General features: G+C 33.3%; 3 protein-coding genes across 5 annotated transcripts; 2 read left to right on the plus strand and 1 right to left on the minus strand.

Annotated features, from left to right (window-relative positions):
- The first annotated feature begins 1,087 nt into the window (after positions 1-1,087).
- Positions 1,088-10,433, plus strand: LOC136816588 (GDP-fucose protein O-fucosyltransferase 2-like). The gene is made up of 5 exons (XM_067072924.1): positions 1,088-1,848; positions 5,657-5,723; positions 6,211-6,517; positions 9,552-9,678; positions 10,147-10,433. The coding sequence occupies exons 1-5, from the start codon at positions 1,202-1,204 to the stop codon at positions 10,307-10,309; spliced, it is 1,311 nt and encodes a 436-aa protein (XP_066929025.1). The 5' UTR covers positions 1,088-1,201; the 3' UTR covers positions 10,310-10,433.
- Positions 10,434-12,745: 2,312 nt separating this feature from the next.
- Positions 12,746-17,747, plus strand: LOC136816589 (uncharacterized). The gene is made up of 3 exons (XM_067072925.1): positions 12,746-13,026; positions 15,757-15,855; positions 15,985-17,747. The coding sequence occupies exons 1-3, from the start codon at positions 12,928-12,930 to the stop codon at positions 16,216-16,218; spliced, it is 432 nt and encodes a 143-aa protein (XP_066929026.1). The 5' UTR covers positions 12,746-12,927; the 3' UTR covers positions 16,219-17,747.
- Positions 17,748-19,530: 1,783 nt separating this feature from the next.
- On the minus strand, positions 19,531-26,034 carry LOC136816590 (sphingosine 1-phosphate receptor 2-like). Of its 3 annotated transcripts, none has more exons than XM_067072928.1 (3): positions 25,985-26,034; positions 25,607-25,684; positions 19,531-21,016 (listed from the first exon to the last, which is right to left on the minus strand). In XM_067072928.1, exon 3 carries the CDS (start codon positions 20,990-20,992, stop codon positions 19,937-19,939), a length of 1,056 nt encoding a protein of 351 aa, XP_066929029.1. In that variant the 5' UTR covers positions 20,993-21,016; positions 25,607-25,684; positions 25,985-26,034; the 3' UTR covers positions 19,531-19,936. The 3 variants fall into 3 exon arrangements, with proteins under 3 accessions (XP_066929029.1, XP_066929030.1, XP_066929027.1); XM_067072929.1 differs by lacking the exon at positions 19,531-21,016 and adding an exon at positions 23,156-24,883; XM_067072926.1 differs by lacking the exon at positions 19,531-21,016 and adding an exon at positions 23,156-24,990.
- Positions 26,035-26,469: the final 435 nt, after the last annotated feature.

Raw genomic sequence — 26,469 nt, forward strand, 5'->3', positions numbered from 1 at the left:
AGCTCTACATTCCAACCGTAATTCAAAGCACTTAAAAATCACTTGCGGTTTTAAAGTTTTGAGGGAACACACGTATTTCCTATTAGCAGATTCATGCAAAAAAGTCACGAAAAACGTCGAGAAAGTCTCTGATTGGCTGAAATATTGCACATACAAGCATATTTTTCAAAATGTCCAGAGTATGAGGTATTCTTTGCATGCCTCCGCCAATCAAAAGTTTGTTTACTCGACGTTTTTTCGTGACTTTTGCATGAATCTGCTAATAGGAAACATGTGTACACTCATTTTGTTTTATAAGCATACGGTAAATTTCGGCTGAAGCTCACTATGCTTAAGAGTAAAGCTCAATTTTGAGCCTCGACTATGCTTAACCCTATGCTTGGTGAAGGGTAAATATTTTAGAGGATATTTTTTACGTTCACAAAAACGAATAGCTTATTGTAAGTTTAGAAAGTGTACATTCTTAAGAGACCAAGTTGTGTTATTTATAAGAGATCAAACAAAATAAAATCATTTTGTTTGTAATTCTCTTCTTCATTCTTCGGTTATTTTCTGAAGTTTTGGAAATTATGATTCTAAAAATTTCTTTGGCTGAGCCTCAAGGTATGCTTAGCTTATGCTTAATTTTTCTGGAAATTTGAGCTTAAGTATGCTTATAAAGGTTATGCTTATAAAACAAAATGAGTGTATTCCCCTTTTGTGCCAAATATTTCGGCGGCCGATTGTAGACTTTTCGAGATCATCTACTTCAGCAATGAACAAGACCCAAAATGATAGTCAAATAAAAACGTCAATAAAGTTTGGGATTCAGGTTGGTCTTTTACAACCCCTAAATGTTTGAAACGAGGTAGCAAAACACAGGAAAACGTTCAATATATTTAATCAGAAGCTTAAAGGATGTTATTTGAAAAGCACGGATGAAATGCGGAAAAAGTGTCATTAGGGTTGTTTCGTATTCCATCGAGGCAACAGTTAATCGATTCTCTACACGTATAACAAAAATATAGTGTTTGAAGTGCTTTAAAAGACTTATGGATCTTTAATACAAGTATTTTATTGCAAAGTGTTTGAATTCGCAGTGACTTGACATTTTTGGTTGCACCTGCTTTACAGCCCTCGTGGCGTTTGTTCCTAGAACGAAAAATTTCCGCGTGTAACATCCGCACCAAATTTGTTTACATCGTGCATTCGAAAAGTCAAGATGGCGGCTAAAATCAAGGCAATCGTTTCTCTTTTTATGGTAATATTCTTCACAAATACTCACTCTGAAGATGTATCTTTTGCTTTTGGTAAGAACACTTTACATGTGACTTCTCAGACTCACAATATAACTGAAAATACAAGATATATTATGCACGATGTCAACCCTGGGGAGGGATTTAACCTAAGACGTGATGTTTACATTCGAATTGCAAATCTTGTAAAAAGACTCAATGAAGAAGAAAATCAACACTGGATTCTTGTTCTTGCTCCTTGGAAGCATCTGTACCATTGGCAGAACAGATATTTGGATCAAAATGGTGAACCATGGTCAAACTTTTTTGACGTAGCAAGCCTGAATCGCTATGTTCCAGTTATGGAATTTGACGATTTTTTACAAATAACTGGATCAAGTTCAATAGATCTTGTCATGTATCTTCAACGTCATCCAGATGGCTTTTCAGGAGGTTGGAAAGAAATGTGTGAAGTTGGAAAGTGTGGTGATAGAATTCCTTTTTCAAAGCAAGGGAACAAGTGGAGATCCAATTTTTGGGGGCATCATGAAGTTGTTGCGCAAGATTTAGATTGCTATGATGTGCAAGGACACGCAACCATCCTCATTGACACCTTAAAGAAAGTTAAAGCAAGGTAACTTCAAAAATAATATTGCCTTCCTTTGGCAGTTACATCAAAATGCCTCGAAAATGTCAATATGAAAATTGCGTAATCAGAGAACGTATGTCTCGCTCATTATAAAAAGGCCGAGACAAACTTTCAATAATTGGATTGTAACATCGAGTTAAGTCTCTTTTGTTAAGTCACCAGGGGGTAAATAAAACAGACCTTGATACATTTATCGTTCGTTTCAACTTGACCATTTGTTTAAAACTCAGCCTCCTAAATATTTGGGGTAGGTAAAATGTGTACAAAGAAATTCATACTTTTCCAACCCGGCCAATCTTTAAAAAAGAAGCGAACAATAAAATGTAATTACCCTTTCCAAATAAACCTCTTCGGTGGCGAGCGTAGTCTACTCTGACGTAATTGTACAATTTATGTAATGGGAGTTTGACATAGTAATGTAATGTTGTTTGGGGAATTATGAAGTTCTCTGGAATTTCGATTGCATTTATTCAGGTTGATTTTTTATGACTTCTAATGGTACTTCTTCTAACGAGTTTGATTACTCTGTTCTCACACTTATGTCTTTTTTTTTCGCGTCCTTTTCCGTGATTACTTTTATTTATATTTTTAAAGACAGGTAAGAAGGCATATTGATGTAACTGTTTGGTAGGAAAAAACAACTTTTCCTTGGCAAAATGCAGGAGACAAAAATTATTTATGTTGGAGAATTTTTTACTCTGGAATTTTTTTTCAGTACCATGAGAGGTCCTAAATCCGACACCACTGCCTAAATCCGATGGGGTCTTTCAAAGATACAAACTAAAATAAAAACAAACCTTTCGCTGTGACGCAACGATGATACCAAAGTGTCAACTAAACTGAGAGATTTGATACACTGAACCAATTGAACCAAATAACAATAATTGCTTCTTATAACAAAATATTTTTTTTTGTTGCGCAATATGCACAACGTCATAAATGACAACAGTAGTAACAACATCATAAAAAGTACCGTGAGTGGTCCTAAATCCGACAGCCCTGCCTAAATCTGATGGGGTCTTTCAAAGATACAAACTAAAATAAAAACAAGCATTTCGCTGTGACGCAATGAAGATACCAAAGTGTCAACTAAACTGAGACATTTGATGCACTTAACCAATTGAACCAAAATATTAATTGCTTCTTATACAAAACATAATTTTTTTATTACTAAATTGTTAACGTTTTAAACACGAGCAACAAATTCAGAAAAATAGATTAATTGACATCTTGACATTTTAGTCATCTTGTTAGATGTTTTGTTTCGAGAATTCTTGCAATATAGTTTATTGCTTAACTTGGAGAGGGATTGTTTGTAAACATAGAATTTTTTTTCATAGCAGTTATTTGGGGGGTCGGATTTAGACAGGGCTGTCGGATTTAGGACCACTCACGGTAATGAGATGTTTTGATTTTCCAAAGCTCACGAAAATATAAAAGAGGTCTGTGTACAAGCGTGCTCATTTTGAAACGTTACGTAATCAAGCCTGGTTTTTATTACTTTAGACTGGCACTAGGCTTGATTGCGGGCCTTCCGTAAATGAACATCCGGACTTATGGGTGGTAAAGAGGGCGTTGATAAATGCCGCCTCATTGATTCGATGTTTGTTATTCAAATCAACTGCTACCGCATCCGCCCTTTTTTCAACTCTGCGCCATTTTTACAATTTAGTCTGTTTGTTTCTTGATGGAAACCAGTCCAAGTTGTTTCGTATTTTTCCCGCACAAGTCACTTTTATTACAAAACTGTTATCGTTTTAAACATGAGCAACTGATCCAGAATTAAAGGTAATTATTTTTACAACTCACACTTTTTAATTACATTAATTGACATTACAGCTATCTTGTTAGATGTTTTGTTTCGAGAGTTCTAGCAATAGTTTATCGTTCAACTTGGAGAGGGAATGTTTGTAAACATAGAATTTTTTTTCATAACAGTTATTTGGGGGGTCGGAATTAGGCAGTGGTGTCGGATTTAGGACCTCTCACGGTATCAGGTGTCAAGATCAGGAAAAACTTAACAATTTTGAAAAATAATTAGGAAAAGGCAGCAGAAGTCTAAACTTTATATTATAGGATTAGAAACGCGGCTAGACTTACCGTCAACTGCTCTAACTTGGGACTATCTGACAAAACATGGGACAGCAACTTAGCCACCATTTCACCGAACCTCCAAAGTCATTTGATTTTAGTTAATGAATGGCTTATTAAAAATTACACAATTTCTCTTTCGCACTGAGTAGGCTTTTAAATCAAAATATGAAAAAAATCCGTAGTGGAACACACGCAAGTGTGTCAAAACAAATTTGTTGTCAAAGAGATTTAACAGTAAGTGAAAATACAGGCAATATATCAACGGTTCCATGTTTCGACCAATCGTCCCAAGTTAGAGCAGTTGACGGTATATACATCTTTTCTTTCCCTTTTTCAACGATTGCAATGCTGACACAACACGTTGACGTCAAAAGTATACCCCCCCATGAGAAGTACCTTAAGGGAAGAAGTTTTGGCGAATTGCATAAAAAATTCGCCAAAATTTCTTTCCACCAAATTTAAATTTATAGGTCATTTGCCAAAAAAAAATTCTTGCCAAATTTAATTTTTTTTCAATTTAGTCTCCATTTCTCCTAAAAGCCCCTTTTTTTCCTCTTTGTTCAGCTAAAATATTGAACAAAAATAGGTCGTTCCCCAAAATTAATTCTGGCCAAATTGACAAATTTTATTAGATAAATTGCCAAAATAAATTCCACCAAATTGCATCAAAATTGACGAAAAAATTTCTTTACTTAAGGTATATTGAAATCTGCTACAAAAACAAAAATAAAAATATTGTGTATAGCTAAAAAACGTTACAAACCTATGTTTACATCTTGTTAGAGTAAACAGCAGAAACATCAAAATGATAAATGATAATATTAAAGTTTTACAGGTTTTCTTTTTCCTGTTTTTATTTGGTTAAAAGGGGTGGAGGCAAACTCTTTTTGATGCAGTTTGATGAAGTGTTATTTTTTGTATGATTAAGTCAAAACAAAAGATCTTTTTTGATGTGCACAATGCACAATTTGAAGAGTAATTGAACAATTGGTTCCATTGTGGACACCTTGGATTGAGATCATCTTGTCAATTATGATTATGATTTATAGTCACAAATAACAAATATAGCCACAAATAACAATTAGCTTGGAAATTATGAAGCGCTTTCATTTCACAACTTAGAGATAACAACTTACAATTTAAATCTCCAAATGGGGGAAATTTTCAGAACACGACACTGACCTTTGTATTAGCCCGAGTAAAATTTGTGATTGTTTGGTGTACAATGTGTTAGGAAGAATTTTTTTTGCTTTGCTCACCTGAAGATTCCAATTAAGACTTGCAACCCTATCAAAAGGTGATTGGTGCATGATATGTCTAGGTTTTATGTCAAAATTCAAAATGTTTATTCATAATCAGTCAGTAGAAAAAACTGAAAATTAAGACTACCATTCAGCACACTTGGACCAGCAAATAGACTCCAGTCTTTTTTCCACCGTGATTCCTTACAAAAAATAAAAAGGTTTTTTAGTCTATTTTGTAAAATGTTTTACAAATACTAATGTAGTCCTACTAATTATTTAAGTTTGAAATGAAAATTATGGTTAGACATAAAGTAAAGTCATTAGAATGAAGAATCAAATCATACTACCTTCTGTTCCCTTAACTAAGGCACTGCGTATGGAGTACGAGGTTTTCTGATGTATAGAATCAAAATATTATCCGCTTAGCTACTTCATCATTTTATGATTTGTTTTAGATCAATTCTGGTTGACAGATTTGAACAAGTTCTTCATACTGACTATGGCAGTGTTGAATTTTACAAGGTATACCATTTTAAATCATTGTCGTTTGTTAATTAAGAGGTTTATTTCTTTTTCTCTAATAAAGTGTTTTCTTTTTGGCTATGTGTGTGTATTAAAGAACTTTTTAGTTTGATAAAACATAGAATGCACCTCCCCCTTAGCTTAGGGCTGGGTGTTGTGTAATAGAACTGGGGGCAGAGTTGATAGGTTGAAGATATTTTAAATTATGTTAAAAATCTATGCTGTGGGGAAGGTTTTATCTCTCTCGAAAAAAATTTTTACCTGCGGTGGTGGGGGCTATGTTTCTAGAATTTAGCTGGGGGCTATTTTCCTTAGCCCCCTGAAAAATACTTGGGGCTGGACCCCTCTGCACACTATGAAACAATTCCCTGAACAGCAAAATATATAATTACCGCAAAAGATTCGATAATTCAGCATTTAGGGATTATGATGCTACAAAGTTCTGAAAACTCAAAGTAATGAAATTGAATTGAATTATAATTAACAGGCACGAAGAAGTCTGGTTTTTGCTCAACATTTGCGTGAAGTTGCCGACAAATTTCGTGAGAAGAAATTAAAATCAACTGATGATAAAGATAAAACACCTTACGCAGATGACTGGAGAAAGCAAATGCCTGAAGACGGATCGGCCCTCGGCGGACCCTATTTATCACTCCACATGAGGCGTGGTGATTTCACGTATGCTCATCAAGAGACTGTTCCTTCCATTGAGGAGATTGGTACCGAGGTTACGAAACAGTTGAAAAAATACAAACTGAAGAAGGTGTACTTGGCTACCGACGGTACTGATGAAGGTAAAAGTATTTCACACGTAAAGAATGTATCTAAAGTCTGTCCAGATATAATTGGCAGTGGAAACAAGAATGCCTGTAACTTTTGATAGTCAAATATAACTATGCAAATTCTTTTTGCTTGTTTTAGAGAATCAAAAGCGCTATATTTGAATGTATTTTTGGTTGAAAAATTCGCGATTTTTAGTGGTTAAATTTGCGATTGCAAAAATTGAGCTTTTTTTCTACTTATGCTATAACGTTCATTTTTACACCAGTGGTAGTTGAACCTTAGGTTAAGAAGTTTGTTAAATTTCAAGGCAAACAGGAAAGTCCTTCGGAAGATATGGGACCCGAAATACCCCTTGGTAGCACTTTTCTGTGAAATATCAAATCTCCAACTTATTACTAAAAACGGGGGTAGCGATATGATTGATAAAACAGTAATAAGTTGGAGATTTGATATTTCACAGAAAAGTGCTACCAAGGGGTATTTAGGGTCCCATATCTTCCGAAGGACTCTTTTGTTTACCTTGAAATTTAACAAACTTCCCAACCTAAGGTTGAACTACAACTGGTGTAAAAATGAACGTTATATCATAAGTAGAAAAAAAGCTCAATTTTTGCAATCGCATATTTTACCACTAAAAATCGCGAATTTTTCAACCAAAAATACATTCAAATATAGCGCTTTTGATTCTCTAAAACAAGCAAAAAAAATTTCCATAATTATATTTGACTATCAAAAGTTACAAGCATTCTTGTTTCCACTGCCAATTATATCTGGACAGACTTTAGGGTGGGGATTTATTTTGGCGGCTGGTGGAAGAAAGAAATTCTTAGGGGAATTTAATTTTTTCAATTTCGGCTAAATTACTATTGGATGGTTTCGGCTTACAAGCTTCTATTTTAGAATTTCATCACAATACTGCTATTTTGAATTTTTTCTTTTGATTTTGATTATTGGACCTACCCCGGTGGAGGTCCTATAAATTAACCTTTGTCCGTCCGTCCGTCTGTCCGTCCGTCCGTCCGTCCGTCTGTCCGTCCGTTAGTTTCCAGCTTTTCTCATGATTGGCTCATTAGTTTTTTGCACAATGATGCAAAATGGCAATGCCCAAAATATGACGGAGCCCGATTTTCGAAAAAAAATTTTTTGGGGCAAATTTGGGCCAAAAAACAGCTAAAAAACGGGTTTTTTGGCTTTTGTGAAAAATTGGATCATTAATTTTTTCTGATTTTTTGCACGAAAGTAGGGTACCATCATAGGTATAAGATGGCTCAAGCAGATTTTTGCAAAAAAAATTTGTTGGCTCAAAAAACGCATGTTTATCTATAAGAATCACTATTAATAAGCATACATCAATGTTCTTAGTCAAATTACTCAATTTTTTTATGAGATAGATGTTTTTTCTGCTCACGAGGGCTTACTTTTGAAGAATATGTGTGTTTAGACAGGAAATTTGGGTTGCTTGGCGTGTTTTCATAGAAAAACTGGCCAAATTCGATATATTTTTATAAGCACATTATCAATTACTTAGGCATTGGCTTTTCTCGAGATTGGCTCTTTCATTCTTTATGATTTTTTACACAAAGATGCCTAACTATAAACCCTTGAATGTGACAGAACCGGATTTTCGAAAAAAAATGTTTTTGGGCAAATTTAGGCCAAAAAACGGCTAAAAAACGGGTTTTTTGGACTTTGTGAAAAATTGGATCATTAATTTTTTCTAATTTTTTGCATAAAAGAAGGGTACCATCATAGGTAAAAGATGGCTCAGGCAGATTTTTGCAAAAAAATTTTGTTGGCTCAAAAAACGCATGTTTATCTATAAGAATCACTATTAATAAGCATACATCAATGTTCTTAGTCAAATTACTCAATTTTTTTATGAGATAGATGTTTTTTCTGCTCATGAGGGCTTACTTTTGAAGAATATGTGTGTTTAGACAGGAAATTTGGGTTGCTTGGCGTGTTTTCATAGAAAAACTGGCCAAATTCGATATTTTTTTATAAGCACATTATCAATTACTTAGGCATTGGCTTTTCTCGAGATTGGCTCTTTCATTCTTTATGATTTTTTACACAAAGATGCATAACTATAAACCCTTGAATGTGACAGAACCGGATTTTCGAAAAAAAATGTTTTAGGGCAAATTTAGGCCAAAAAACGGCTAAAAAATGGGTTTTTTGGACTTTGTGAAAAATTGGATCATTAATTTTTTCTAATTTTTTGCACAAAAGAAGGGTACCATCATAGATAAAAGATGGCTTAAGCAGATTTTTGCAAAAAAAAATTTGTTGGCTCAAAAAAAGCATGTTTATCTATAAGAATCACTAATAAGCATACATCAATGTTCTCAGTCAAATTACTGAATTTTTTTATGATATAGATGTTTTTTTTTCTCACGAGTGTTTAGACAGGAAATTTTGGTTGTTTGGCGTGTTTTTATAGAAAAACTGGCCAAATTCGATATTTTTTATAAGCACATTATCAATTGCTTAGGTATTAGATTGATTGGCTCTTTCATTTTTTACGATTTTTTGCACAAAGATGCATAACTATAAATCCTCGAATGTGACGGAGCCCGATTTTTGGAGAAAAAAAATTTGGGTAAATTTCAGCTAAAAAAACGGCCATAAAAGGGTTTTTTGGACTTAGTAAATATTGGACCATTGTTTTTTTTCTGATTTTTTGTATGAAAGTAGATAAAAGATGGCTCAAGCAGACTTTTGTAAAAAATGAATTTTTCAGCTCAAAAAAAGCATCTTGATCAACAAGAATCACTATTAATAAACATACATCAATGTTCTTAGCCAAATTACTCAATTTTTTGGAGATGTATTTTTGCTCACGAAGTCTTGAATATGAAAGAACAAGAGCATGAAATTTTGGTTTCTAAACGTTTTTTTTATAAGAAACAAACGACTAATTTTAATAGATCGTCACTATTTGTGTTCTGAATGATTGTTTAATGGTCACGTCACGTAGATATCAATTATAGGTCCATCAAAGTATCACTTGTTATTTGTGAATTTAAATTGTTTTTTCTACAGAGGTGAAAGAATTACAATCTCACTTTGAAGCAAAGATTTACCGTATATCACGCACAAAGAAAGATGTAGAAATGTATCGAGACGGGGGTATTGCTATCATGGACCAATGGATTGCTGCTCATGGCAGGTATGGAAAGAATGGAAATCTGTTTAAGAACCGCAGTAATTTTTTGTCGAGCCTTATCCGTTCCTCAAATTTGTTCTTATCCTGCTCTTAATTTTAGGGTAATATTGAGGTATTTTGGGCTTTTTTCAACTTTGACTTTTTATTTTATTCAGTCATTCCAGCCTCAGCTACGTTCTCAAAATTTAATTTCCTTTGACGTTTTTGAGCCTCCATTTTCTTATAAAATTGTTCTTATTAAAAAAGAGTGTTTATGTCTATATCCTTTTGGGGTCATTCGACGGAAGCCCTAATTATTATATATTTCGAGAAAAATCAGGTTACTTTTTTTCAAACTCACAGCTTTTGACCAAAAGTTTAAACTTTTTTAGAGGGTGGTAAACGCGAAATTTTCATTTTTGCTTGGATTTTCTCCGGAAATGAAATTACCATATCATATAACACATAACACATTTTTAACCTCGTTTTCAGGTATTTCATTGGCACATGTTCATCTACATTTTCATTTCGTATTTATGAAGAACGAGATATCTTAGGATTTGACCCTAAAACAACGTACAATTGTATTTGTGGTCAACAAGCACCAAAAGACCGTTGTGAACAGCCTGGTGGATGGAGAGTCAAATTCGGTTAAATCTGAATAATTGATTATCAATTTTTGTTCCTTAACACTTTTTTCAGACAATATTCAGGTTCTATTGAATTATTTTCATTTTTTGGAACTTTTGGAAAAATTAGTTCACAATATTTACAAAGGCTTTAAATTTTATTATTTTTTATTATTTTAATATTTATTATTTTAATTATTTTTGTTTATTCAACTCTTTTTATTCAGGTTTTATTGGACGGTTAAAATTGAATCATTTGCTTTTTAAGTTAAGGATCGATACTTCTTCGCAAATTCAGTTTTTACAAAATGTTAACAATCTTCAATATTTTCCAAATTTCAATGTACTTTCAAGTCAGGTATTCAAAGTAGTTATAATTGAATTTTCATTGAATTGTTCATTTCAGTATTTTGTCATTGATATTCATCGTCGTTATTTTCCTTACTTAACTTGATGGGATAAACTTTTGCAGGGATCAAATTTCCTGGTTGACCTTATCTTCGAAATGTTAAGATTCCGTGGGGACTTAATTTTTTATAAACATTTCGCGGATAAGGCCTTTCCAAATTTCCATTGAGACTTAATTTCACGGATGACATCCAAATTCGTGAAATGTTATCCAATTAAAGTAGCTTTCCATAACTTGTCGTGAAGAATTTGTTAACATTCAATAGCAGATGTTTGTTATAGAAAAATTCCATGTTAAATTTTTACATTCGGTGAGAAATTTTACAAGATTTTTTAAGTAAATTCCATTCGTGAGATACCTCGTATAAAGAAATACAGTAGCAAGGGATGTTACCTTTTTTTATTTTGAGAAATAAGATACATGATAGCGTTTTAAAATTTTATTCAGTAATAGAATGGTGCTTGGATAATGACTTTTATATAGAAATAATTTTATACTTCAACTTAACTTTAATTAGCGTATACAAAATTTTGATAGTTACAATTTTCGTTAGTCCTCACTAGGAATATTTTAGTAGCAATTTTTGACATAGGGTGAATTTTCTTATTTATTTTTTTGTATCTTATTTATTAGCACAATAATAAATTTCAAAGATACAAATATAGTATTCTAAAATAACTTTAAAGCATGTTTTCCCTTTATTTTTACAGCATTTAAACTAATTTTCGTATCACTAGATATTGTTCTCTTTAGGCCTTTCTTGGGAAAATGGACAAAAATACTCAAAAAATGGTGAAAATAAGAGCATATTTAGGCTTAAAACTCAAAAAGTTAAGAATATCCGAATGCTTCAAAAATTTTGGATGTTCTTGTAAAAAAAACGTGTAATTTTCGTGTCACTAGATATTGTTCCTCAGTCCCTAAAATGTATCTAGATGCAAGATAAACAATTCCATTTTTTTTCCCGTGGATTAAGGTTTGAAAAAACTTTAGATTGGCAATCAGTTTATTTTTGGCATTTTTTTTCGGAGGAATCGAAAGGAGGAATTCTTTTAATCAATGAAAATCATCAGAGGTATCTTAAGATTGGGAAAAGCTTTTCAAAATAATAAGTTTTTTGTTCATATTTCAGGAGATACATGTTTTTTATAAGAACAAACTATAAAAGAACATAAGGCCTCGATGGCCAAAATATTCTGAACAAGTTAAGAACAATTTAAGGCTTTGGTGGAAAACACCGGAATTCTTAAGTGTCCAGGATGGTAAAAAAAGACATGTTAAGAACATTTTCAGGCTTAAAACTTAACAGAATATCCATCCACATCAAAAGTTTTTCATTATCTTATAAAAAAAACGTCCGCAATGTCTATTTTTTTCGGATATAGCAAAGTGAGATAGAGAGCGAGAGAAATAAGTGATAAGATAAATTTCTTTCCTTCAAAAATCATGAAGAAAAATTATGAATATAGAACATCATCCCGCAATAAAGAAAATCTTTCAAGGCCATCTGTCAAAATTCCGAAAGTGAAAAAAAATAGTACTTTATTTGTTTCTTTTGTTTTTCAATTTTCTTTTTCTGTGACCCACACATTCCATCTGTCACCTAAACTGACTCTTCAAAAGGGAGAAATTTTGTGATGTTCATTTTCTGGTCAAAAATATTTTCTCTATAAGAAATTGTTAAAACAAACAATTCTTACTTAAAACATTTTAGGGTTCCTTTAGAATTTTTGGTAATAATGACCATAGTTTGGGTCCAAATGTATCATCCCATTTGAATCAAACCTTACTGTATTTTCATACCCCAATGGTTCAAAATTATCATAAATTTATCTCAGTCGAAAATCTCGAGAAGTTCTTATCAATAAAGAACAAAAAAAACACATTTGCGCTATCTTCAGTCAGTTTCGTGCCCGAAAAAAACAAAAACATCACAACTGAAATAATAAGAGAAAATATACAAAGAAAGTCAAAAAGCAAAATGAAAAAGAACAAAAGAAAAATTCTGATAAAGAAACCTCACCTTGGTTTTCTTCCCTAGTTTAAGATAATATCGGCTTAGCATATGCAAGGTGGTCGACAAAGTGAATATTTTTTTTGCCAATAAATTTTAGAACACGGAAAGACAATAACAAAAAAAAGTAAAGGATAAATTTAATTTTTAGAATCGCAACAAAGTTTTTGCAGCAATTATTAATCAATTTTAATTTTCCATTCACAACCACATCACGAAGGATGAATCGCCAGATTTTGATATTTTTGACACTGGTGACATGTGTTGTTCTGGTGAAGTCACGGTCATCGAGGTTTGGCGCCAAAAAGCGCGAATGGCCGGTAAGCCATATTGTTTGAAACGCTCCTGTCTAAGTGTCCAAGTAGGTGGGAAACAAACTGTACTGTCTAGATTGGGTCTTTTTTCTGCCTAGGGGCCGTCCACATAGTACGTACGCACTAATAGTTCTCAAAAGCGTATGTTTGCGTACAGGGGGAGGGGAGGGGTCAAAGGAAAATGTACGTATGCAGATTTTATAACGTCAAAATCAGTTTTTGACCGATATCTTCAGATTGACTTAATGTAAATTTTTCACCCAGCACTTTTCGAAATCCTCTCGTTGATACGATTGTTTTGAGCTATATATGAGAGTTAAGGAATAATGGGAAGCGGTGCGCGCCACGCAAAATATATTTGGGACATGCCTTAACTCACCCGACCATTTGCGTACGCTTGCGTACAGGGGGAGGGGGTACTCGATTTTCGACATTTTAGTGCGTACGTACTATGTGGACGGCCCCCTATGTTAAATTGGCTATTTTCATCAGTCTTTACAGTCCATATAGCTTTAGCAATAGCAAGATATCTCATTTTTGGATAGGAATTATTTTGTTTGGTAATGAAAGGTGTAATTTTGAACCGTGTTTAATTATTTAAGGCTTAGTTTTTTCCCTATTCAATTTGAAATGAAACAAGCGATGTAATAGGAATAACACAGTACTTTGAAAAAACAATTCTTGCAATTCAGCTTTTGCTTGATATATCAGAGCTATGGATAGAGCGATATAACACCCCTGTGTCACAGACCCACTGGGAGACAAAGCCCCACCGAAAAATTTGGCAGAAATTTCGTCCCCGGTGGGAAAACACTCTGGAATTTCAGCTCCACTGGGAAAATGACTTTGATTTCATCGCCATTCGAAATTCAATGTTTAAAAATTGCACTCCAAAAGCGTCCCCGCTGGATTTTTTAATAGGAACAATAGAATTTTTTTAACCCCATCGGAATTTCAATAGGAAAAATAGTTTCACAAGGGCTGTGAGACAGGGGTGTAATATCCCATAGTTGATAGTTGTTAATTTTCCGATGTGATAGGCCAATACATATCATAGTGAAAGTTATTTAGTCAATATGAATAGTAAGACTGGGATATTAGAATTTACCGTTGTCAACATAAAATTAGGTGTCTTTATCCCTTTTTCAGTGAGTTTGGATTCAACCTGGTTAGATATTCAAATCAGAGTTTGATTAGTAGCTATCAGCACATAGCGAACACTTTTATTTAATTTCAAATAATCACCTCCAGCAGTGCATCGGAATAATTAATTTAGTTTTAAATTTAAATATATTAATAATCATCAATAATTTAGCTGCTTTTATATATCCTATCAAAATCAAAATCAGACCTCAAATCAAACTCTAGAAATATATACTAATATTTTAAGCCTTTTGATCACATCGGCGGGGTACTGTCTCCTTGGTTCCCTCGGATTATTCGATTGTGTCATGACCAAAATTTATTTTTTTAAAGTTTTTAATGGTTTAATAAAACGGTTAAATACATCAATAAAATATTCAAATTTTGGTGGTCTTTCCATTCTCAAGTATAAAATTGTTCTCTGGATTTATCTTTTTGCTGACTTTAGATAAGATAATTCATAAAATATATAAAACATGCTCTCCCAGAAAAACATAATTTGGTTCATTAATATCGCGATTTAAAACTAACTGCCAAAATCCAAATGAAAGCAGGTCTAAACGTCAAAAAAATTCTCTTACACCGTGTGAAAAAATACATATCCGAAATCTTTATAACACCCCTTTCTTCACAGAACCAAATAGGATTTTTTTCAGCCATTAGGGATATAAGAATATGTACTAGTTATTGCATGACTTCGAGTGCATTTTTCCGTAATTTTTCTCGGTAAAATCTCGGAACAAGTAAAATATCGAGTATTGCACGAGAAGTCCACAAAGCCTTAGGGCTCTGACCATAGTCAGAAAACAGAAAATTGATTTTAGTATCTGAACATAAAAGTTATGTTTTAAATTCTTTAACACTTTTAACAAAGAATTGCCTTTATAAATTGCTTTTTAATCAAACCCCTTAAGAGTAGTTAAGAACTTAATTGCAAAAATGACGTTATGAACTTTAAAAATACGTTAATATTATGTTGCATCACCTTCTTTTATAAAAAGTGCTAAGTTTTAATGGGTAATTAACCTTTTTGTTTCGAACTTTTTTCAAACTGTCCGCAAAGAATTGAACTATTTTAAATTTTGCGGAAAATTGTTCTAAAAAGATGTGTCAAAAGTTATGACTGTTTTTTTAAGCAAAATCCAGATGCAAAATTGATGAAAAACCACTATTTTGAAGATTTTGAGACAAAGAAGCATTTACAAAAATTTCCGCAAAAATTTTTATTGTTCGGTAAAAGATACACCATCTACTGCGAAAAAATTTTCAAAATGTTTTATCTTAGCCGAAACTAAGCTCTTCAAAGTTGAAATACTCTCGCAAAAGTCTTCATTTTCTTCTTCATCAAATTTTTTCAATGCAATTTTTGAGTTTTCAGATTCAGGAATAGTTTGTCTAACAGAAAATGTATAACATGCCATAGTTGTATTGGTTACATCAGTCAGAAAATTTTAAACACGGCAATTATGAAAAATTCACTATGGTCAGAGCCCTTAAGTTAACATGTTAACATGTTCTTAACTTGTTCTTAATATTTAATATTTTGTTGCATTACTTAGGATAGAAACATGTATTCCACTTTTTTTCTTTCAGATCAAATTATGTACAGCAGATGAAGACTGTGAAGGAGGGTGTTGCAAAGGATTGTTTTGTTTTCGATATCTCACTGAAGACGAACGCTGTCTCTTTGGGGTAAGTTGGACCTAATCCAATAAAATTAGGTTTTTTTGAAAAAATAATATATAGCAAGCTGGAATTTTGTCCAGCTTTTTGTTGCCTTGGAAACAAAACAAATCCTATCAATCTTTATTTGTATTTCAGCATCATTTGAAAGTTGGGTGTGGTTGTGAAGCCGGGTTATCATGCGAACGAAAGAAATTTTCCTACTCCTGTCAAAAACCTGAAGATGAAGACGAAAGTGAAGATAATTTCAATCGAGAATTGGAGGAAATTTTAATGAGAGCTGAAACACGACGTGCTGTGGCGGATGAAGGTGAAAATGCTGACAATGCAAGTATTGACAATGAAACAAAGAGAAATGTATCACAATTTTAAGAAGTCATAATATCATGAATTATGAAGGCTCAAATGTTTTCATTATCCTGCCTAAAAAAACCGGTCCAATTGTTTCACAAATTGCAGTTCACAAGTTCTTACTTTTAAGATTCTAAAGTTTATTGTAAAAAGCTTTGTAAATTCATTCTTGTAAGTCTTCTCAAAACCAATACTACTTAACCTACCTACCTACCTACCTACCTACCTAGGTCGGGCGCCAGTAGCTCATACCCAATGAATTCCTCTTTTCTAGCTATATAATTATATAGAACTTTAAAATCAAAATCCTTTGGTGATCGACCTAAAACATTTTTTGACTTGTAATCAGGCCCGGCGGAACAGCCGTTAAAGTGGGGAGGCTGAAGGCTCAAAATGAGATAAAATTCGCTAGGAATTTGAGAAAAAAATTTGCTCATTTGCTCAAAAGTAGGGACGCTGAAGTCTTCCCAATCTCCCCGCTTCCGCCGGGCCTGCTTGTACTGTAGTACAAAAATTGAAGTAACTGTATGAATTTTTTTTTAGTATGATCAACGAAGCAAAGGATTTAATTTCTTTTCGTTAAAAAATCATGATAGATGTAGAATACAAACTAATATATTTTTGATTTAAAAAAATCCCTTTATATCATTGGGATGAACGGAGAGATAAATTCGCTGAATCTCAATTTGCTTAAAATTTACTCTTTCAATTTTTTATTTTCCAGTGTCAATGTGATTAAGGGATTTTAAAGGTTTTATTTTTACATCAGTCAGTAAGTGTTCCCATTTCATATCAGAGACATATTTCATATCAGGACAGTGTCTGTCTATTGTTATATTGTGTTGATATAAGCAAAAAAATGTTTTTCTTTTCCTCTTTTTGACCAATCTTGCTGCACATATGTGTCAATTAAATATCAAAAAGCGTTTAAATTAAATTTGATGAGTAAGCAAACGATATCAGTTTTATTTAAAAACAAAACCTTTAAAAACAAAACTTTTAAATGATTTGACGTAAAAGTTGGGTAAAATTTTCAATGTTTCAATTTAATGTGATGGGCTAACTGTTTTAAATTAGTTTATTTTGTTGTCAGAACAGTTGTGTTATGGGTACAGTGGATAGTCTCTTTAACTTGAACAAGTTTTCTGGTCCCTTCAGTTAACAATGCCTATAAACCTTACTCTATAGCTCGAAATTTCCATAATTCGAACACATTTGTGTTCCCCGTGCGTGTTCGATTTATAGAAACTCCACTGTATTATCCATAGATTTAAATTCAAAATTTGTGATTTTAAGAAGATTAATATTGATTATTTCAAAAATCGACCATACTGATTGTAACTTCGAGTAAAATATAGTTTACACACGTTGATTTTGGACTGCGACACAATATTGAACAATTTTACATTTTTTTGCTCAAGATGTTGATACGACCTTTACCAAATACGTTTTCCAGAAGATGAACGCGCATAAACTATTTAATGTTTAATTTATGTAAATTCTTTTAAGTTTATTTATCAAGTTGAAGAAAAAAATAAAACAGTTGGGAATTTGAAAACTTTGTTATTTTTTAATTTTTTGTCGAAGTGAAATTTCATACCCCGTTAAAGGGAGCGTAATACCGAGTTTATGTATGTGTGTTTTTCAGCGACGGAGACGGTAAGGTTCTAATTTGACTAGATCTTGACCAACTGAGGACGACGGTAAATCAGCAATTTTACCGTCCTCGATTTTGCGGGTCAGAACTGCGGGTTTTTCCAAATCGCTTCAGTCACTTTACCGTCCTCAAAAGTGCAAATACATAAACTCACTAATTATGGTCTAAAGGCAGCGTTCAAACTCAAAGCCATTCGTCTAGCTTGCATTTTTATGATTCTGATTGTACCAACATCCATCAGCAAAATCAAAAAGAGTGGTGTAAGTGGCTCTGGGGTACTAGACTACCTTCTTATCTAATTCTATTGTTTACATAAATGGAAGCCAGGTTGAAAACCCAATAACGGTAGATAACCCTAACAGCTGTAGGGCATAAAGCCAGAAACTGGAATTCATTTATGATGTAGAAAAAATATATTTTTCTTTATAAAGATCTATCGGCGCTGAAGCATTGGTAGCAAAAGAACGTTCAAGATTTTATATTTCCAAAGTATTTTACTAAAACTGGATAGAGAAAAAACCTAAGGAGGCTAACTGAAACTCAAGATCAACTTTTTATGATAAAGCCTTTTTTCAGGTTGATTTCATTTGATTTTGCCACACGACGCCATCTGAAAAGGCCTTAAGTACTACTACTTAGGCTTTTGGATTTTATCTTCTAGAAAATTCACAAATGATATCTATCGATTAGAATAATATTATATCTATACTAAATATCCATACTCTGTTTGCAAAATTTTAGAAGGTCTAAAAATATTTTCAAAAAAAATAGATTATATTAGATATACGATATACTAAAGGGCAAGCTACTTCTAAGATAAAATGATCGAGTTCACGAATTGTCAACATAATACAGCACCCGGGGAGGGGGTAGTCTCGGGGTAGTCTGAATCGCAGACCTCTACAAAACCCCAGGTAGTATAAGGAGCACGAATCCGTTAGTGGATGCCAGCAGCCTAGGGAGGGGGGCAATCAAGGTAAATGACCTACCATGCCTTTAAGGTTCTATTTTCCAAGCTTTTCAAAGTGAACTAAGGGTAAGGGTCGAAATCAGCAAAGATGAGAAAAATGCACTATAACGGTGTAAATTTCGAAAATCTGACCATATTTTGCCTGAAAATTGTCAAGTGTTTTCAAGAAAATGCACCGTGCGTAAGGGTCGATTTTTCGCTAAAATTTACTCAAATTTTGCAAAATTTTCTCTGCACTGTAAGGGTCCGATTTTAAATGCCTAATTTTGGGCCGCACGTATGGTCGTTTTTGAATCGAGTGCCCCTCCCCCAGGTACAGTATATTCTATTGGTGTAGAAGTCCAATCCTATCTAAAAGTAAATTTAATGTCAAAGGTGCAAAGCAATATGCAGCACATTATTTATTTTAGAGCAAGTTTATGAAAAGTTAACAGCAACGTTCACAATTCAAAATTTCTGAAAGAAATTCGTGAAAGTTTCTTCCCTTAAAGTACTGTATGTTTGAAAAATTTCTTTTTTTGCGACTATCCAATTTGAAGCGGGATGGATAACTTACGGAAATGGGAATTTACAAACTAGGTATTTTACAAGTTTAGTTTTGTAAAACATTTGTAGTTTGCCCACGGACGTGGAGTGGTTCAATTTAAATAAATAAATAAATGTACATAGTCCCATCCTTCACATCAATTTGACTCAAACTTTAGACTGGAGTCGTTTATAATGCGTGTAATACTAATAATACCAATACTAATAATAATAATAATACGGGATTTAGTTTGTATAAACGACTGGAAGAATCCGGTGTTCCAGCCTTATAGATACAGGGGCTAGCTACGCAGAAACTTGCGTAGCGAGAAAACAATTTATCAAGCAACAACAAACTCTCAAAACGAAATCAACTCAAATGAAAAACTTTCAATACACAAATCCACATACATGTTTTTCTCAAGAATTATTTTGAGCGGGAAAAAGATTATAATTGCAAATATTGACACTTTTCTTTTGTTTGGTGTTAGTGCACAAAGGTTTCTAGACGACTAAAATTTCTCCCTTTATTACTTTTTGCTTTATTTCTACTATGTATGAATTAGTCGTCTAGCTTGCTAGACTACTCAAACTTCAGAATGTTCGTATGATTCATAAGACGAATCACGGTTAGCGTGGTCACTCAAAATCGCTTCCAGTCTCTTATTGGTGATTGGCAGAGGACTGGAAAGAGGATTGAATTTATTACTCAACCGTCGCTGCTCATTATGAATTGACTTCCTCAAATAACGATTAATTTTCTTATCACGCCAGATATAAACACAAGAGTTCAAACCAGCATTTAACAAAATCGGTACGTAAACCCAGGGTATCAATTTTGTGTATAACTCCATATTATCAATATCCGCCATTATGTAATAACCGACCAACGCAAACACGACACCATTAGGGAGAAAACAGATGAATAATATGACGGAGATAATAATCAAAGTTTTGATGACTTCTTTTTGGTAATCCTTTTTTGTGGAATCGTGAGATGAACGTAGTTTGATAAATAAGAACACGTTAAGAATAATAGCTCCTCCGATAACAACAAAGCATACACCTGTCACGAAAACCAGATAAGATCCTAAATGTACCCTGGTAGTAGCTGTGGCATACCAAACAGCCGCTGAGGCTGCTAAAACAATTTGCCCAAACATATAAACAGATACCCATGAGCTGTTAGCATGACTCTTGAAAAAGGTTGGTTTGATAACGGAGATATATCTGGCTATCGAGATTGTTAGAATTGTAAACATTGATAGACCAGGAGAAAAGGTATTGGTAAAAGATTGCAGCTGGACTTGGAAGCAAGATGCACTGGAACCATATATTACCATAACTCCTTGATAAGGTATTGTCACGATTCCTGTTACCAAATCACTAGCTGAGAGATATAGGAACAATTTTTTGGATAACGTTAGGTTTGTGTAAGCCCGTTTTAAACCAATGACGAGGAAGGTATTCACAACGGTGATGAAAATGAAGGAGATTGCCAAAATGGTGATGTAGGTGACTTTAAAATGAGGTGTCATATTTGCTTCGTCCATGATATGAAAACAGGTGGCTGTTTGCGGTAGAAGGGTGGTGTTGGGTGTATCGAGGGCGGCTGTAGAAATAGTGACATTGTTCATTGACATTCTGCACCTTTGGTGGTTGTTTTTCTGAAAGATAATAATGAGATTTGAAGAATAAATGAAGCAAACTAGGTTCCCCTAGAATTTGATTTTTTAGTATCAACATTTTAACTACATTCTCATTCCTTATAGGTTCCGGATAGATTGTAAAATCTTTATAACTGATCAAGAAAGGAGGTTAGGAGCACCAATATAAGTTTTTTTAATTCATGTAATGGAGACTATTTAACTCAAACCTCTGTAACTTGAATGTCAACTTAACTCTACCAGGTTTGCTGGTCCCTTCAGTCAACAATGCCTTATAAACCTTACTCGATAACTCAAATTTTCCATTACTGGAACAAATCTGCATTCCCCGTGAGTGTTCGAGCTATGGAGACCCCGCTGTATTAATCTTTTGGCATTAAAAAAGTCAAATTAGGAGGTCAAGACATGATAAGATTTTCAATCGAATCATTTTGGAACCAAGAAATGACGAATCTGTCCCGACAATGACCAAATAATCAAAAAAAAGTAATGACAACATAAAAATTATCGATGAAGCTTCTTTTGTAGGTTAGAAGTTCTTACTCATAGACTATGACATAGAGAAATCTTCAATGAAAATATTTTTTATTCGATTTTTTTTCCTCCGCAAAGAAGCTAAGATGGTCTAGTTCCTTTATGCTTCATGAAAAGACCACTTTAAGCCTTTTTCTTCTAATGAAGAAATAGGTCCCTTCATCTTCTATATATTTTTTTCCTTTTCGCTTGTTTCTTATCTCAAAAGCCGTCTGTATCTTACTGGTTTCAATTTATGAAAACATCAATTGTAAACGGTAACTACTACTATATGGAATTAGAAAATCTAAGTTTTTGCCCTTTGCCTTGGTGAAAAATTTTTACGTCGAATCTTAAATTGACAAAAGTGGTGGGAAAATAACGTCAACGCAGAAATTTAAAGCAAAAATTACTAAAATGCTCACTTTTTCATAGCAAGGCTCCTAAACGCCGTCAGCTCTTTCTTCAATCACCGAAACGTCGGAATAAGAAAGGTCAAATACCGTCATACTTTCAATTCCATACGCCCCCACGATAAACAGTACGGGTGTGACTTGTGTCATAAAGCCTAATTATAGAATAAAAGTAAAATAGGGTTTTGTCCAGGGGTCCAATCCCCGCTAAAATTTATAAGTTGCACTACTCGCAAAAATAAATAAAAGGCTACCCATTAAAGATAGCATTGTTAACAAAACTTTCAAAATATTGAGTAAAATCAATCCTTTACTAGTAAAATTCAAATGACCAACCCACCCCCTGTAACGTATACGACGGAGGAAAATTTATAAAAAAATATTGATAAAGATCTTATCACTCCTAATAATTAAAACTCGAAAAAAGTTATTTCTTGAACATATTGTTAACCCTATAGGCTTTTTAAATAAAGTTTTAAGAAGGCGAACGGAAAAGCAAAGATAAATCAACCTTTATACACGTTTTTTATAAGAAAATCCAAAATTTTTGAAGCCTTCGGATGTTCTTAACTTTTTTATATCTAAGCCCTAAAAATGTTCTTAACATGTTCTTATTTTCACTATATTTTTAGCATTTTTCATCCATTTTAACAAGAAATTTGGTGTTTTAGAGTCCGCAAAGCTTTAAAATGTTCTTAACTTGTTCTTAACATTTTTGCCATCGAAGCCTTACGTATAGTTTGTTCTTATTAAAAAACGTGTAATAACACAGTGAGGATTTAAATATTCCAGATATCAAGATAAACGATTTTACTTACTTTGATTAATAATTTAGCTTTAATGTCCTTTTCTTATGGGGAATTATGTGCCTACTGTAGTTCATTAGATAGAAGGATAAATTGAAAATGAAACTGCAGATTATTAACATTTTCCAGTTAAAGAAGGCGCCCCTTTATTTTATTTTTTCTTAGAGGAATTAAAATCGAAATCAAAATTGAATTTTACAACTGATAATACTGTTTCATAAAGTCTAGTACTTAATACTGTATTACTTCGAATATACGCCCACTTCTTTTAAACGCCCCTCGAATAAACACCCCTTCTTAAAATCTAAAAATCTAATAAACGCCGGGGGCGTTTCCTATTAGCAGATTCATGTAAAAAAGTCACGAAAAAACGTCGAGTAAAGCTCTGATTGGCTGAATATTGCACATATTTTTTCAAAATGTCCAGAGTATAAGGTAATCTTTGCATGTCTTTTCGTGACTTTTTTATATGAATCTGCTGATAGGAAATTTGTGTATTTACAAAAATAAGTTTTATCGACTTTTTTCATTCATCATGTTGAACTTTCATCTCAGAACCCAATAATGTCTCATAATAAAAAGTTTTGACCAAGGAAAGTCAGAGAATACGGTTTTCTAAGTAACTGAAAATTTGTCTTGGAACCTGACATGTTAAGACTTTTTGGTTAGTTTTGTGTTATATAGATTATCTTCAATGTTCTTGAAGACTTTGCCCTTAATATTTCTCCCAAAAATGAGCGTAACAGCAAATGTAATTTAGCGCATCCATTGTCTACATAATATCATCTCAAAATGTCCAAGTGTAAGTTTTAAGCACAAAATTATGTTATGGTTCTCTGCTCCACATAAAAGAAAGACAGTATTATACTTGGACTTATTGTTTCAATGTGCAACGAAATACAAAACTGAAATAATTCCATGATAAAAAGAATAACCAGAAGCTTCATGTTTTTGATGTTGTTTAAAAACTACATATATTCGAAACTCACTACAAGAGGTCATCTTCAGAGAAATAATTCTGCACACAACTTTCTTTTCTTCAAAGTTCATCTGATGAGCATTCGCTTGCAATTTTCTAAATTTCAGAGATGTCGTACGATTCATAAGACGAATTGCGATGTGTGTGATCACTCAAAACCGCATCCAATCTCTTGTTGGTGATGGTTTTTGGACTTGATATAATACTCCATTTACTACTCAACCGTCGTTGCTCATTTCGGATCGATCTCCTTAAATAACGATTGATTTTCTTATCACGCCAAATATAAACACAAGAGTTCAAGCCAGCATTTAATAAGATCGGTACGTAAACCCAGGGTATCAATTTTGTGTATAACTCCATATTATCAGTGTCCGCTATAATGTAATAGCCGACCAACGCAAATACGACACCATTAGGGAGAAAACAGATAGATAATATGACGGAGATAATAATCAAAGTTTTAATGACTTCTTTTTGGTAATCCTTTTTTGTGGAACTGTGCGATGACCGTAGTTTAAGATACAAGAACACATTGAGAACAATAGATCCTCCAATGATGAAAATACACAAGGCTGTCACAAAAATCAAGTAAGACCCTAAATGTATACTCGTAGTAGCGGTTGAATACCAAATAGATCCTGCACCTGCCAGAACAATTTGACCAAACATGTAAACAGATACCCATGAGCTGTTAGCATGACTCTTGAAAAATGTAGGTTTGATGACGGAGATATATCTTGCAATGGAGATTGTTAGAATGATAAACATTGATAACCCAGGAGTAAAGGTATTGGTAAAAGATTGCAAATGGACTTGGAAGCAAGATGCACTAGAACCATATATTACCATAACTCCTTGATAAGGTATCGTTACAAGTCCTGTCAATAAGTCACTAGCTGAGAGATACAGGAACAATTTTTTGGATAATGTCAATTTGGCGTAGGCCCGTTTTAAACCGATAATGAGGAAGATATTCACAATGGTGATAAAAATGAAGGAGATTGCCAAACTGGTGATGTAGGTGACTTTAAAATGAGGTGTCATATTTGCTTCGTCCATGATATGAAAACAGGTGGCTGTTGGCGGTAGAAGGGTGGTGTTGAGTGTATCGAGGGCGGTAACGAGCGTAGAGGAGTTATTAGATGTCATTTTCCTGAGGTAATAAGTACGTCTGTTTTATATGATAAATAACTTTCAATTTCCCAGTGGATATCTTATCTACAAAATCTTGTCTCCAACTTTCAAGATAGCGTCCAGCTCCTTTTGATGAAAATGATTTCTTTTATTTAAAATTTTGTATTTGGAGATTCCCTCTAGAGGCAAAGTAAAATTTTCCATGCTCTAGGCGTACATACCTGCGTGAGCAGAAATTTTAGCGATTTTCCCGAATTTATTTTTTTGCGTAAATTTCGCGATTTTTCTGCGAAGTTTCTGCTTGCGAAAGCTTGTATGCAACATACCTATACACTTTGCAAAATGCTAAAACGATTCACAGAATACAAATAACGAAAACAATCCAAACTCAAATAAACAAAAATACAAAAAAAAAACCGATCTTAGTAATGTTAAATAAAATTTGTTCGGTTCAACTCGGTTGCCATGCGACGAAGTATTGCTTCATGAATCAAAGTTTACCATCTCCGTGTTAATATGTGACAAATATTTGCTTTGCCTTGGCAAGATTTTCATGATGAAGATCGAAATTGAATTCTCCATTTTGTGTAAGTCATTTTCCTAACAGAAACACCCGAAAAAAGGGTGACCCCTCTCTGTTCCTTAAATAAAGAAACACGATGGTCAAAATCCGTTTTTTTACGAGTGGTTCTGTTAGAAAACATGACGTTATCTTAAATCAAGAATAGAAAAATAACAATACCTTGAGAGATCTATCTTTGAAATAGTGATTCGAATGTCTTCTTTTTCCTGATGTCAAATAAATGGTGTATTATAAGCGCTAAAAATAAAGATTGAATAAAATTATTAGTACGAAATTTCCATTGATTAGATAACAAAATTAAGGGGGAAGAATATATCTCAAGTATCTAGCCTAGTATCAGTAATGAATTTTGAAATTTCCGTATGTTTAGAGAGGTGGATACTTGGTATCTGGAAGTCACTTTGAGGTTTTTCTAAGGTTATATATCTTATATACTGTTCAAGGAGACTATTTTTTAAACCATTTATGATGGCAAAAAAACTAAAGTCAATGTAAAAGCATATTTTCCCAGAGAATCAAAAAGAAACCAAACCTTACAACGCAATGTGACTCTTTCTTCTTTATGCTTTCATTAACACATCAACCCTAAACAGCAGAAAAATTTGACAAAATTAAAAATGGTAGAATAAATCTGCATGAAAACTTAATTAAAACAGGCGTTATGAATGATTCTTGAGTTTCAATCTTTTAACTATTATCATGACAGTGTCACATTCCCATAATGCTTCCATAGGCCAGAATCTTGGTATCATATCTTGATATAATACTGAGGAGTGCACATCGCTTGTTGACCATAACTTTGTTGAATGAAATATCAACCAAGTATTAATTACTTAAAAATGATCAAAGGATTTGATTCTCTAAATAAATCAAAGTTCGATTCTGATAAGTATGGGCTCTTCTACAATCACCGCCATAATATTTGGCAGAAAAAGGGAATTACCTCAAAACTTTAAAACCGCAAGAGATTTTTAAGTGCTTTAAAGTACGATTAGAAAGAAGATTTTTAACTCTGAGTTTTA

The sequence above is a fragment of the Clytia hemisphaerica genome, unplaced genomic scaffold (assembly GCF_902728285.1).
Source record: "Clytia hemisphaerica strain Z4C2 unplaced genomic scaffold, Clytia hemisphaerica genome assembly, whole genome shotgun sequence".
Taxonomy (NCBI): Eukaryota; Metazoa; Cnidaria; class Hydrozoa; order Leptothecata; family Clytiidae; genus Clytia; species Clytia hemisphaerica.

Excerpts from the sequence above, each read along its gene's own strand:
- LOC136816588 (XM_067072924.1), top strand. The coding sequence starts at position 1,202 with ATGGCGGCTAAAATCAAGGCAATCGTTTCTCTTTTTATGGTAATATTC. Across the intron at positions 5,724-6,210 it reads GCAGTGTTGAATTTTACAAG|GCACGAAGAAGTCTGGTTTT; the intron begins GTATACCATTTT and ends TATAATTAACAG. Across the intron at positions 6,518-9,551 it reads TACCGACGGTACTGATGAAG|AGGTGAAAGAATTACAATCT; the intron begins GTAAAAGTATTT and ends TTTTTTCTACAG.
- LOC136816589 (XM_067072925.1), top strand. The coding sequence starts at position 12,928 with ATGAATCGCCAGATTTTGATATTTTTGACACTGGTGACATGTGTTGTT. Across the intron at positions 13,027-15,756 it reads CCAAAAAGCGCGAATGGCCG|ATCAAATTATGTACAGCAGA; the intron begins GTAAGCCATATT and ends TTTTTCTTTCAG. Across the intron at positions 15,856-15,984 it reads ACGAACGCTGTCTCTTTGGG|CATCATTTGAAAGTTGGGTG; the intron begins GTAAGTTGGACC and ends TTTGTATTTCAG.
- LOC136816590 (XM_067072928.1), bottom strand. The coding sequence starts at position 20,992 with ATGTCAATGAACAATGTCACTATTTCTACAGCCGCCCTCGATACACCC.